The sequence below is a fragment of the Hypomesus nipponensis genome, chromosome 1, assembly GCF_054491055.1.
Source record: "Hypomesus nipponensis isolate SF chromosome 1, ASM5449105v1, whole genome shotgun sequence".
In the NCBI taxonomy this organism is placed as follows: domain Eukaryota; kingdom Metazoa; phylum Chordata; class Actinopteri; order Osmeriformes; family Osmeridae; genus Hypomesus; species Hypomesus nipponensis.
In genome coordinates, this window is record NC_140361.1 from 3,116,579 (window position 1) to 3,129,685 (window position 13,107).

A 13,107-nucleotide genomic window follows, 5' to 3' on the forward strand; every position below is an offset into this window, starting at 1 on the left:
TCTCTCTCTATATGTCTCTCTCTCTCTTTCAGTCTGTCTCTCTCTATATCTCTTTGTCTTTCTCTCTTTTTGTCTGTCTGTCTCTCTCTCTCTATGTCCTTTCTTTATTTGTCTCTCTCTTTGTTTCTCTTCTCCATCTATCATTCTCCCTCTCTCTCTCTCTCTCTCTCTCTCTCTCTCTCTCTCTCTCTCTCTCTCTCTCTCTCTCTCTCTCTCTCTCTCTCTCTCTCTCTCTCTCTCTCTCTCTCTCTCTCTCTCTCTCTCTCTCTCTCTCTCTCTCTCTCTCTCTCTCTCTCTCTCTCTCTCTCTCTCTCTCTCTCTCTCTCTCTCTCTCTCTCTCTCTCTCTCTCTCTCTCTCTCTCTCTGTGTGTCTACCAGGAGGCTCTAAGAATGCCATAGCGCCCTGGTGCGTGCTCTAGGGTGATGGAGGAGGCCGGGCTTTGTCCCTGGTGCTTGTGGAGGTCGAGGCAGAGGTGAGCGGGCAGAGAGGGCGGCAGGAGGGGCGAGCCCGTCTGTGCCAGCTGGCCCCTGTCCTCGCTGACTGGAGGGGGCGGGGCTGTTGGCTGTAACCTTTTACTAAACACCACCCCCCAAGAGCAGGGCGCTGGGAGCTGGAGGTAGATCTGGCAGCCGGACCGGAGAGTGCTGACGGAGGAGCGCTGGAGTGAGAACGTAGCTACTGGTGCGATCGTATAACAGCACCACCAAACACCTAGGGTTGTGACAATCCTCTTTCTCATACATCTTAACACGGTTAGGGATCCAAATGCACCTGTATGTGTATTTAAAAAAATATGACTTATTTGTATTCCCATCAGATGCAGTTAAAAACCAGGATGGTGTATGGATTGATACGTATGTATGACTATGATAAATGTCTATTGATTGACGCTCCTGTGCTGTGTGCTCTATGCTGCCCCCTAACAGCTTCCTTGGGAACTGCAGGCCTGTGTGAGCTGGATGCAGAGCAGCTTTGTGCTGTGACAGTAAAGAAAAGGAAATCCTTTAAGGTTTAATCATAAGTTTAAGATTAGAAAATAAGATACAAAAAATAAATTCACTTGTGTGTTTGCATAAACAAATACTGTTTGACGTGCATGAATGACTATAATCAGTTTAATATGAGTGCCTGTGTGTGAAGGTGTGTACAGTATGTGAGAGAGTGTTTCATGTGTGTTTGCATGTTATTAGTACTTTGTCTTTCTCCACAAAGTCCACGTAGGAGGTCCTCTCGATCTCCACCGGCTGGCCTTGCCGGTCGTACAGCGCCAGCACAAAGTGGAAGAAGTTGGACTTGCGGAGGTTGGAGGGTGGCTGCTTCTCATAGTGAGCTCTGGCCAAACCCACGCCACTGTAGCAGGAGAGAGAGGAGGGAGGGGGGAGAGGTGGGGCGGGGAGGGAGAACAGGGAGGATAGGTGGGGGGGAGAGGTGGGGGAGGAAAAGGAGGGAGGAGGGAGGGGGGAGAGGTGGGGCGGGGAGGGAGGGAGGGAGAACAGGGAGGAGAGGTGGGGGGGAGAGGTGGGGCGGGGAGGGGAGGGGAGGGAGAACAGGGAGGAGAGGTAGGGGGGAGAGGTGGGGCGGGGAGGGGAGGGAGAACAGGGAGGAGAGGTAGGGGGGAGAGGTGGGGGAGGAAAAGGAGGGAGGGGGGAGGAGGAGAGGTGGGGGAGGAGGAGGAGAGGTGGGGGAGGGAGGGGAGGGAGGGGGGAGGAGGAGAGGTGGAGGAGGGGAGGAAGGGGGAGGAGGAGAGGTGGGGGAGGGGAGGGAGGGGGGAGGAGGAGAGGTGGGGGAGGAGGAGGAGAGGTGGGGGAGGGAGGGAGGGGAGGGAGGGGGGAGGAGGAGAGGTGGGGGAGGGGAGGAAGGGGGGAGGAGGAGAGGTGGGGGAGGAGAGGTGGGGGAGGAGGAGAGGTGGGGGAGGGGTCATTTGCATGGTGACATTAAAAGGGATGGAAAAGAGAGAAGAAAAGAAAGAACAACATGTGTTAATAACCAACTCTCACAATACTGCAACTGATTGATCTCGTCAATATATATATATTTTTTTTTTCATCCAGGTATCCCCACCTACACTGCCTGCCTTTAAACTCATGGTTTATTTTCAAAACAATAACTAATGCATAACTACAGAAGAGAGTGGAGTGAGAACGAGGGAGGAGGAGGAGGAGGAGGAACGTTGGGTGACAAACAGCAGACATTTGGCCTCCTCATCTCTTCCACACGTGTGCCACGCGTTCCTTTTGTCTCCTCGGCCACCTCGACAGTTGGAATTTGGCTGCAGCGAGGAGCCCCAGACTGCTGCATCTGCTTCACCGCCTGCCAGATACGCCAGGGTGCTGCTGGGCCCTGGCATCGCTACGTCAGGCTCCTCTGACCTGTCAGTCAAAACTCTCCCCGCTCTCTCTCTCTCCTCGGACAACGCGCTTTGGAGCCGAACACTTTGGCACACACGTGGACAAACTTACACACACACAGACTGGACCCACACATCACACACACACACACACATCACACACACACACACATCACACACATCACACAAAATAGACACGGTGACAGAGAAAGGGATTGTGTTTAAGCGTAATCTTGAAATGTGCGTGTGGATACGAATGTTGACGGAGATTTTATTTTTTATTATAGTTATAGAATTTTAAGCTCTTGTTATAGAGGTTTTTATCTAGCTGATTTAGGGCAAATATGTTGGGTTGTTGTAAAGACTGAAAAACCTTAATACCTACAGCCTTTCTCTGAGAAAAACAAAAACATTGTGAAGATTGTGTGTAGTAGAGAGAAAAAAAATGTGTGCTGCTTTATTGATTTAATCGTTTCATTTTGAGCCGTCAATGTAAAATGATTTAGTTATGTTCAGCAATACATGCTGTTAATTGCTCAGACAATACGGCCTGCTGATAAAAACATATGCAAAACACTTCGTATTTCAATCAGATTTTTCTTAGCATTTCCTATTAATTCGTGCACAAATACATGATCAATACAAGAATCTAAGTGCCTGTTTATGCATAAATATTTATTAATGTGCAGCATTTGTCGAGGTTGTTTTTGGAATTTTGCCTGCTTTGTTCTCTGTGCTCCTAGTTCTACTCCCCAGACAGCAGATTAACACAGTCATGACCTTTTTGCTCTCCTATTACCAATGCTTAATGCCTCATTTGTAGCCCAGTTTGTTGAAAGCTTAATTCCTAGATTCGGATTCCTAAAGACAAAAAGATGAACTATACGGACGACAGCGTTTGTTTTGCGCGGAATATCAGGCATTGCCCGAGGACAAAGTATCGATCCTCGTCTTCTTGTATCTACAGCGGTGTACAATACACGGATGTAGGACATTAAATAATACTGATTTGTATCTGCATCACACCTCACCCCAGCACACTCTTAAAGCAGTACGGTGGGGAAAAAATAACTATCCGCCTCACCAGCGCTTGATTTACGTCTCAGTCAAATTCACGTGACTTCCTGACGGAAAACCAAACCCTCTTTACCCCCCCCCCCCCCCCTGGTGTCCCCGTCACCCGGGCTGCTCCGGCGGAAGCGGAAGAGGGAGTCTAGAGAGCACCTTGGAGGCAGAGCCAGTCTTAGCATGTTCTACCTTCTCTCCACGTCCCCTCACAAAGCTTATTAGCGTTATTATTTCAATCATGCTAATTGCAGCCACACTCACTTACAGCTCAGTGGACACAGGCCTGTTACCTCTCGGCACTGACTCTAACTATATAAGAGACAGGCAAGTTTGGTCACACGCGTGTAGAAGCGCTCACAGGCGTGGTGAGGCCAGACGTCACACGCAGGGAGGTCGTCTGATTGGCCGGTTACACACGGGAGCTGACAGCTTCTTGCTGCCCACGGAGACAGGACAGGCTATGCTGGTTCCACGTTCTGACGTGAGGGTTCCGCCATCGGGGTTTAACCATGTAGGTTCTACCATGATGGTTCCAAGTGAATGGGCTGCTTTTAACACCTGGAGTTTAATATCAAATCTGATCAGACGATGACCTATTCCCTAAAAATACGATCATAAACAAGGTGTTGTGGCTCACCAACACAGACACACAGTGTGTCATTTCAGGACAGGATCTGAACTAAGATTTCAGAACTGGGCTGAATAGAGTGAAAATGATCTCGAGAGTCAGTTGTATTACTGAAAGTGAAACAAAAGAAGACAGGGTGGGTCAGTGTGGCTGTGGACATGATCCTGGTCATGACAGTTTACCCACTCTGGCCCATAGGTTTCCAGAAGGTAATTCACAGCAGCAGATGTTAACAGTGATGAATGAAGGGCGTAACCCGGGCCTAGGTCCTTCTGTGATAGTGTAACAGAAGTGGTCTTGCAAATTCCGTCAGAGGCGCTGTCAGCTCCGACCGAGAGTCGAACTCACCACCTCTGACTTCCCAAGCGCCACCACTACCAACTGCGCCAACGAAAAGCTAGCACTTCTTTAACGCGGGTGGCCTGTTATATACCTGAGGAGTGAGTTTCACCACACACTGGCTACACTCAAGTCCACTTCAGGCTCATCGAGATGAAGAAGCACTACTACTCTGAGAGCCCTGATGAACATGCGGAGAGAGATCTGCCGACCTCACCAGACACTGTGTTGTGTGTCTGTGTGTATGTGTGTGTCTGTGTGTGTGTGTGTGTCTCGGTGTCTGTGTGTGTGTGTGTGTGTGCCGTGTCTGTTTGCTCGTGTGCATTCACTGTATGCTAATGAGCATTTGTAAATGCATGCATATGCATAAAGTTGCGTTATACATCCATTATTCTGACCATATGTATCTCATCTCTGTGCCCTTGTCCTTGCGTGTTTTCAGCAAACAACAAAAAAATCCTTGCAACATCAACAAGTCACCCCAAAAAAAAATACAAAAAAAACAGTTCTATGACGAGTCATTCAGAGGCCTGATGCATAACCAGCTATGGCCCCCCAACCCCCCCAGCCCCCCTACCATGACCAACCCCCCAGCCCCCCAGCCCCCCAGCCCCCCTACCATGACCAACCCCCCAGCCCCCCAGCCCCCCAGCCCCCCTACCATGACCAACCCCCCAACCCCCCAGCCCCCCAGCCCCCCTACCATGACCAACCCCCGAGCCCTGCAGCCCCCCAGCCCCCCTACCATGACCAACCCCCCAGCCCCCCAGCCCCCCAGCCCCCCAGCCCCCCTACCATGACCAACCCCCCAGCCCCCCAGCCCCCCAGCCCCCCTACCATGACCAACCCCCCAGCCCCCCAGCCCCCCTACCATGACCAACCCCCCAGCCCCCCAGCCCCCCAGCCCCCCTACCATGACCAACCCCCCAGCCCCCCAGCCCCCCTACCATGACCAACCCCCCAGCCCCCCAGCCCCCCAGCCCCCCTACCATGACCAGCCCCCCAGCCCCCCAGCCCCCCAGCCCCCCTACCATGACCAGCCCCCCAGCCCCCCAGCCCCCCTACCATGACCAACCCCCCAGCCCCCCAGCCCCCCTACCATGACCAACCCCCCAGCCCCCCAGCCCCCCAGCCCCCCTACCATGACCAGCCCCCCAGCCCCCCTCCTTGCACCCCCCTGGGTGTGTGTGGTCCCTTGTGCCACCACAGCAGGCACTGTGCATACAGCCCTCGGCCCCCTGGCATTAATCAGTGGGGCGATGAGGTGTGACCAGCAACACAGTCTTTAACCACCGCGGCCTACACCAGCACCTAATGAGGCAGACAGCATCGCCTTGTTTACACACACACACACACACACACACATACTGTAAACACTTACACACACACACACAGTACACACATACTTACTGTACACACACAGACATGCACACACAAACACAAGTACACGCCCAAACATATACAAACACACACACACACACACACAGAGAAAAAGAAATTCTAACATGTACACACACACGTACACAAATCACAAACATTCTAACCACATCAGTACCACTGTGTTCATCTAATATAAGAAGTATCAATCTTATAACGTTTGGAGGACAAGCAAACACTGTTTGTGACCCTGCCTCAGCTCTGCTCACGTTCAGCAGAACGCGGATGCTCTAACACGTACAGAACGTGTGTGAATATACTTAACATTGTCAACAAACCACCTTGGATTTCCTTCTCATTGGAGGAGCGTAGCAGCTCACGTTAGCGGTAACCAGTTTGGCTTCGTATGAGAAGCGTTTCTAGGTGTCGGGAGAGTGCAGGGAGTAAGAGAGACGTAGAAAACCAAGACTCTATCCCGCAGTTTCTCACCAGTAAACATTTCCCTTCGCTAATTGCTACAGCGAGCGTGTGTGCAGGGGAAGCACGTAATATATGCACATATTGCGTATGTACGGTATGCGCGTGTGAGCAGGAAAGTGTAATTTATGCTGGTATACTCAATTACTTCAGCATACATTTGCCCAGACAGGAAGGTAGTTGCTCTCTTCCCTCCCATGCGCTTGTTTGGTTAGCTCTTGTTAACCGTGTGTTTGTGTGTGTGTGTGTGTGTGTTTGTGCGTATGTGTGTTTAGTTAGCTCTTATTAACCGTGTGTGTTTGTGTGTGTGTGTGTGTGCGTATGTGTGTTTGTTTAGCTCTTATTAACCGTGTGTGTGTGTGTGTGTGTGTGTGTGTTTGGTTAGCTCTTATTAACCGTGTAATATGAGCTCATGAGTGGGAGGCACACGTTTTGAGGACAGCTATAGTCTGGGTGTGTTCATGTTTTTTTTTGTTTGTGTGCATATCTGCTTGCTTGTGTGTGTGTGTAGGTGTGTGTGTGTGAGTGTGTTTCCAAATCAGAGATCCAGAGGAGAAGAGATGCATAGTGTTGGATGCTTTCAGTCAGGAGGTTATGTCACGGGTTGAAACCCATCAACAGCCACTCTCAACCAGTCCCCCTCCTTGCTCTCTCCCTTCCCCTCCTCCCACCTCCACTCCTTTCTTACCCACTCCTCTCTTCCCCTCCCTCCCTCCCTCCCTCCCTCTCCCCTCATCTCGGTTCCATCCTCCTCCCTTCACCTGTCCTCTTTCCTCCTCTCCGTCTTTCTGTTTATTGAGGGCTGGCCATGGACTATTATCCAAGTAATACATCTCCTGTCTTATACACACAAAAAACTAAACTGTATTCCATAGTGATATCAACTTCATCTCATTCTCAAGCTTTATAAACACAGACCTCACTTTGTCTGAGCAATCTTTTCAACCTATTAGCGATTTAAGTACAAACACACACACACGTACACACTCGAACACACTACGTTAAGCCTTATCTCTATTATATTTAGTTTGGGTTTTTATTTTCATTTTTAAAGTCTGTTTCCATTGTTTCCACAGTACTATTTCTTTACAGACTTCTCAAATCACTAGAGACGCATATCTCAAAATCTCAACAATATTAGTGACCCTCAAGAGAATACAAAACATGCATTTATAGAGCGGACAAGTTATTACTGTGATCTGCAAACTCTGTTACATTACGTTGATAGATGCAAATAAATATACAGCCAGTAAAGATGTAATGAAACACCCCTGCAGTTACACTTGACACTGTTGACACATGTTCACACATGCAGCTGTGCTGTTTGGTTTGAAATGCACATCCAGCCTACTCTTAAAACAGTCACATCATGGTTTGTTTCTACAGTAAACACAGTTAACCTTATTTTACTCCCCCCAAAAAAGGCGTCCAATTATAGTGAAGTCCTTAAATCCGAAGACTAATTTGTTAGTAATTGCTGCATGAAGAGCTGCGCTATTCAAACTGTGAACCTCTGTTTCCCCGGACTGTCTGGGATAATTACAAATGACACACACAATTAAGGTGCGCAAATGAAAATCAGTCACCGACCATTATTCTATTCTCACGGTGAGACGCGCTGCCTGGTTCAAAACATGGAAACGGGAAGTACACCATGGTATTGGTGCGTCAATTCAAGCAGTATTTGTGTCTTAGTGTCTGTAATGCGTAGTAAGGTGTGATACAAAGTGGCCATACGTGTAGTCGTGTCCAGTTCAGCTAAAGATAGAACATTAATTATTGTGTAATAAAAGGTTCAATGTATCACTTGATAAAATTGTCTTTTTTTGGGGGGCATCAAATTTTCTTTTTATTATTTATTTCTTTTTCTCTCTCTCCAAAACCAGTTTCAAAAAAGCGGTAAACCTTTCTAAACCGAGTATGATGTTTCTTATACAAGCTTCTTTACATACGCTCAGGTTGTTTAGAATATATGAACATCAGAAAAGGTCTCCTAAACACATGGATATATGTACACACACACAGACATGCATACCACACACACACACATACCACACAAGCATATCACATACACTTACACACACACACATGTATATCCCCCCTCCCCACACACACATACACACACCTATGTGCATAGCTCAGCAACTCAAATGAGTGGGACCACAGCTGAATCCATTAGCTGGTCACCTGCACACTTCTAACGAGGTCAGAAGGATGGTGATCCTCACACCAAGTCAGCTAATGGTTTGTATGTTTATAGGGGCAGCTGGCGCGCACACACACACACACACGTTTCAGTTCAGGATTCCGGTAAACAGCACGAGCGACCTGGTTTTGACAGTCTGAGACAAAGAGTTAAGTCAGGTGTCTAAACTATATTTACTTGAGTCAACCATGTTATCACATTTTTACAATGTGTTAGCGAGAATTTACAGTAACGACACTGAAACAGGATTTGTGCAATGGAAGTGTGTGCAATTTTTAATTATCTGATACTTTTAACGCGGCCTTGGGCAATGTGCTTTTAGGTTTAATTGTTAGTGCGTGTGCTTGTAGTGGTGTTGACAAATGCAAATTCCATTTCAACTGCATTTTCTCACCAGAAAAGAAAAAAAAGACACAAAAAAAGGAATTAAACCTTTAATGTTAAATGTTTCCATTGACCTCTGAGGGCTCACACAAGAGGATAAGTTACAGTCCTGAAGCATTAAAACGAAAAACTGCCACCGGATGACGAGTGAAGTATTATCAACGCCACACAGTCAAAACATGCCTGCGAGGGCAAATAGACTGTCTTGAACATCTTCCCACATGGCCTAGGGGCCGCGAGGGAGCCTCGTCTCACTTTGAGGCAGCTGACTGAGGATGATTGAGGCTGTGACGGATGGTGCTCGGGACTTCGAATCCCTGGTCGGCTATCACTCACCTCGGATCCCTGTCTGACTCCTGCTCCCTCATCCACTACGCTTGGGAACCCTGCTCTTTGCTAAGCTGCCCTCCTCCCCCACGTCCAGCCCCTCGCCAGCACACAAAGGCAAGGGGGCAACATCATTCACTTTGCTCGATTTTTACAGTGTCAGGGTAGGCAACTGGGAGGGTCAAGTGAAATCAGTTTCCCAGTTGTGTTGGGAGTACTCACTCACTGACTCACTCGCACTTACTTAAACGCGCACGTTTAAATGTGCACTTCCGTGCATACAAGTCCAGTTGTAAAGGTACACACACACACATTTCTATACACAACCATCTACAGAAAATATGGAAATTTGATCTGGAGGAAATAGCTGGTGCACTTATCTACAGGTGCATTTTATAAAGCGAGTCTAAAAAATAAACAATTCAAAATTATTAAGCCCTATCCATAACCAATATTCTCAACACCTGAAGAGACACATCCACAATGGTGCGCAATCGACATCTAAAGCACATTCACGTCAAACACTTGTACCACAAACGTACATTTTGCTAAACAGTGTCATGATACGTGTGACCGACACTTTCAGAAGGTTTCCTGGTTTCCCAGTCCTCCAGACTGCCTTCCTCTAATTGCTTGGTGACTGACTGATGTGAACTCTGCTCTACTTCTGTCAAGGTGTGATCTTTTATACAGTACTATCTGTTCTGCAGGGTCTGTCTGTGAGATTAAAAAGCACACAATACTTGGCCAAACAGTAAAACCTCAATGGATGAACTCTGCTCTCCAGTATACAGTACATCAATTTAATATTATTCATATGCTTTGGAAGCAACCAATAATTCAATTTCCATTTAATCACTGGTGAAATTTAGGCCAAGTTTAAGAGGACAAAATATATTCAGAAAATTATTTGAACACTGACAAGTGATTAAGTGATGTTTCATACAATGTCTTAATTTTCAATCAAAACCTTATCAACGTCACCATTTATTTTATGTGAATACGTTTTGTAATATATTTATGATGAACACAAAATCTAAATAGTTAATTTATGTCAAGCTATACAAATAGCTTGTTACTGGACTTAACTATTGATTACCACGGTAGCAGTAAAATCGATAATAAACTTCAACATAGACACCCGCTAGTGTGTTGGAAATTGTGTTTACATTTTGTGGATGCCTTCACTGAAACGGTAAAAAAAAATGTCTAAAGATTTGCAAGTCAATGCGTAACTCCGTATTATGATTTACTTGATAACGTTCAGTTGGGTCAACCTTCAGCCCCCCGCATTCCAGGCTAAGGTCGCACGCGCTCACCCGTGAGCGCTCGGGTGTCAGTTGACCTGTTTATCGTTATTGAACCCCTGGTTGAGCCTGTCTACGTGTGCGACGGAGTGACACTCGAAAGGAAAATTATGTAGGCCTACCTGGTTCATTAAATGCTTAATCTATTGACCTGCCCCCCCCCTCCCCCCCTCAAGTTGTCTAACATAACAAACTCTCGCCTTCAAGTACACAGGGTCACTATGCGTAAAAGGTTTAATCCGCGGTCAAGTGGCGGGTTTTTAAGTCGCTGTCATTGGTTCTACGGAACGTGAAGTTTCATTTTGTACTAAATTGTGTGACGCACGTGAAAGAGAAAAACATTCGACAGTTAAGATGGTTATGCACTTTTTGACATTTGATATTTAATACTTTTGACAGTAGATTATTTTGAACCCCAAACACTTGACAGTTGTTACAGACCCTTTGAGCTAAACAAATCAAGGACTAGCCTATTATTTAAATATATATTTTCTGTTTCATCCTCTTTTCACCACAGATTGTCTAAGCATTGGTTTGAAAAGTACTAAGACTTTATTGAAGAGATTTTGACTGCAGCCAGAATTAGATCCACGCGGGCTTAACACCCACAACTCTATTTCTCGTAATTGCATAACATGGATAAAACATTAAAAATAATAGGTTTGTGGATCAATGTTGAGACAGTGGACAATAATTCCTGAATATTTATTTAAGTAACTATATAATCAGTTTTTTTTAAAGCGTATGTGTTTGACAGAACCACATGCTGACGCAAAACCTAAATTCAAGTTTTTGATAAAAAGCGCCTGATATGATTTTACGACACTGGAGAATTAAGCTACATGGAGTGAAATACAACTTCCTTTGAGAGTCTATTGTTGACCCAAAACATTTTTGGGGAAGTTTTGCATATTTTAGAAATAGCCTAGGTTTTATGAGCAACACATCACTCACATTTTGAAAGCTAAACTATTGCTTTTGTGAGCACAAATAGGCTATTGGTTGCGTCTATTTCTTATTTTGGGTGATTTGTTTTCATTCTGACCACTCAAAAAAAACATGTCTATATCTGGCGCATGAACATGACAAAGTTTGTGCCACGAGCTGCAGTGTTTAAAGTTCCAGCGACATCCCAACAGTCAAGCGAACCCGCTGCGGAGCATTGTCAAAATAACTCATGCGCTATCTAACTTTTGGTCACCATCTAAAATTGAAGGGTCAAGATATTTTGGGGTGGACGAGCGCATGCAAGGTCCGCTGCGGGATGGAGTCGTGCTGTTTAAATTGTGATGGAGCCTTTGTACATATGGATGTAAGCACGAGCCTCTAACGCCTGTAATGTATAGGATGATCAGTGCATTCAGGGGTGATGGTGATGATTTGCATTAAACCATTTTTTTTGTCTCCTGATAGTAAAAACAAATGTTCAGATGGATTGCACTAATAGGATGAAGCCTATAATGGTTGGTTACGTGATCGATATCTCATAATTCCTGCAAAAAAACATGATGCCAGGAAATCGTGTTGACAAAACGGTTACTTTAGTTTGGCAATCCGCACCAGACAATCCTATCACCCCGTTTACCGTCTACCGTGAATATTGAGATAATGTTTACCTTTGTGCCGCTGTGTTCGCGTCCAATATCCCCGCGCTCTGCATCCACGACCGGACCGGTGTCATGCCACTCGTGAGCGGTTCCTCTTTCATGGTCAAAGCTCCCCGCGGGAGGCTGTCCTGGATGGAGAACATGAAAGTAACCTTCTGGGATCTCTCTCTTCACCAAAACGTGCGAAATAATCCTCCCGAAGACTCAGAGCAAGGCCACCTGGATTAACGACGAGCAAGTGAAAAGGGAAGAATCTTCCCCAAAGTGCAACAAGGGGGAAACGCGATAGCGGTCCTTATCCAAAGACGAGCGCCGTATCCCTTTGGGTTTTCCGCTTTATTTTAAATTCCAGCCCCAGTTCAGTTCGCTCGAGCTTAACCGGTCTCTCAAGTTAAAAGAGGGTGGAGAGAGGGCGAGTGTTAGAACAGTTAAGCATCTCAAAGGAGAAGAATCAACCGGGATCTAGGAGACCTTGTTGTCGGGAGGAAAGAGAGGGGCGATACCCAGCTTGATCAGAAGAAGTCGAACATACGAGCACGGGATTGTGAAATGAAAAGTGGGATAAAACAAGCGACTGCTTCAAAAAGGAGTAAAATGAAATGATTATCAAATAAGAGGGAGGGACGGACCATGGAAGGCTTGCTCTCCCAGGGGAAAAGGGGGATTGGGTAGCAAGAACTCTCATTCCCTCCCTCCCCGTGTCTTTATGTTGCCTCTGTCCCAGTGGAGCGCACCTTCTCTCGGGTTCGAAAGCTCTAGTGTTCTCGGGGGGGACACGCGTGGACTTGACAAGGGCGGAGACCAGACCTTAAAAGGAAATAGTAATTTAAATACCAGAATGATGTGTGGCTTCTCATTGGTCAAAGTCATCCGTTGCGTCATTTTTTGAATTCGCCGGAAAAGATTTCCGCGTGTATGAGTTCCCTGCATGCTCATGGACGTAGTCCGTGTGCCATTGCCTTTCCAGATTAATTTGAAAATTTGCATGTTGGCCCACTTTTGAACAGATCAGAGACTCAGTAATTTAAGCAGCTATTCA

General features: G+C 46.6%; 1 protein-coding gene across 4 annotated transcripts in view; it reads right to left on the reverse strand.

Moving 5' to 3' along the window:
• Positions 1-12,702, reverse strand: part of LOC146301856 (transcription factor COE3) — a 91,030-nt gene extending 78,328 nt beyond the window's left edge. For all 4 annotated transcript variants that reach the window (XM_084700204.1, XM_084700264.1, XM_084700149.1 and 1 more), the window contains exons 1-2: positions 12,078-12,702; positions 1,195-1,351 (exon numbers count right to left, since the gene is read on the reverse strand). In XM_084700204.1, coding sequence (XP_084556330.1) covers positions 1,195-1,351; positions 12,078-12,211 — 291 coding nt within the window. In that variant the 5' untranslated portion in view covers positions 12,212-12,702. The remainder of the gene's footprint in view (positions 1-1,194; positions 1,352-12,077) is intronic.
• Between the last annotated feature and the right edge of the window lie 405 nt (positions 12,703-13,107).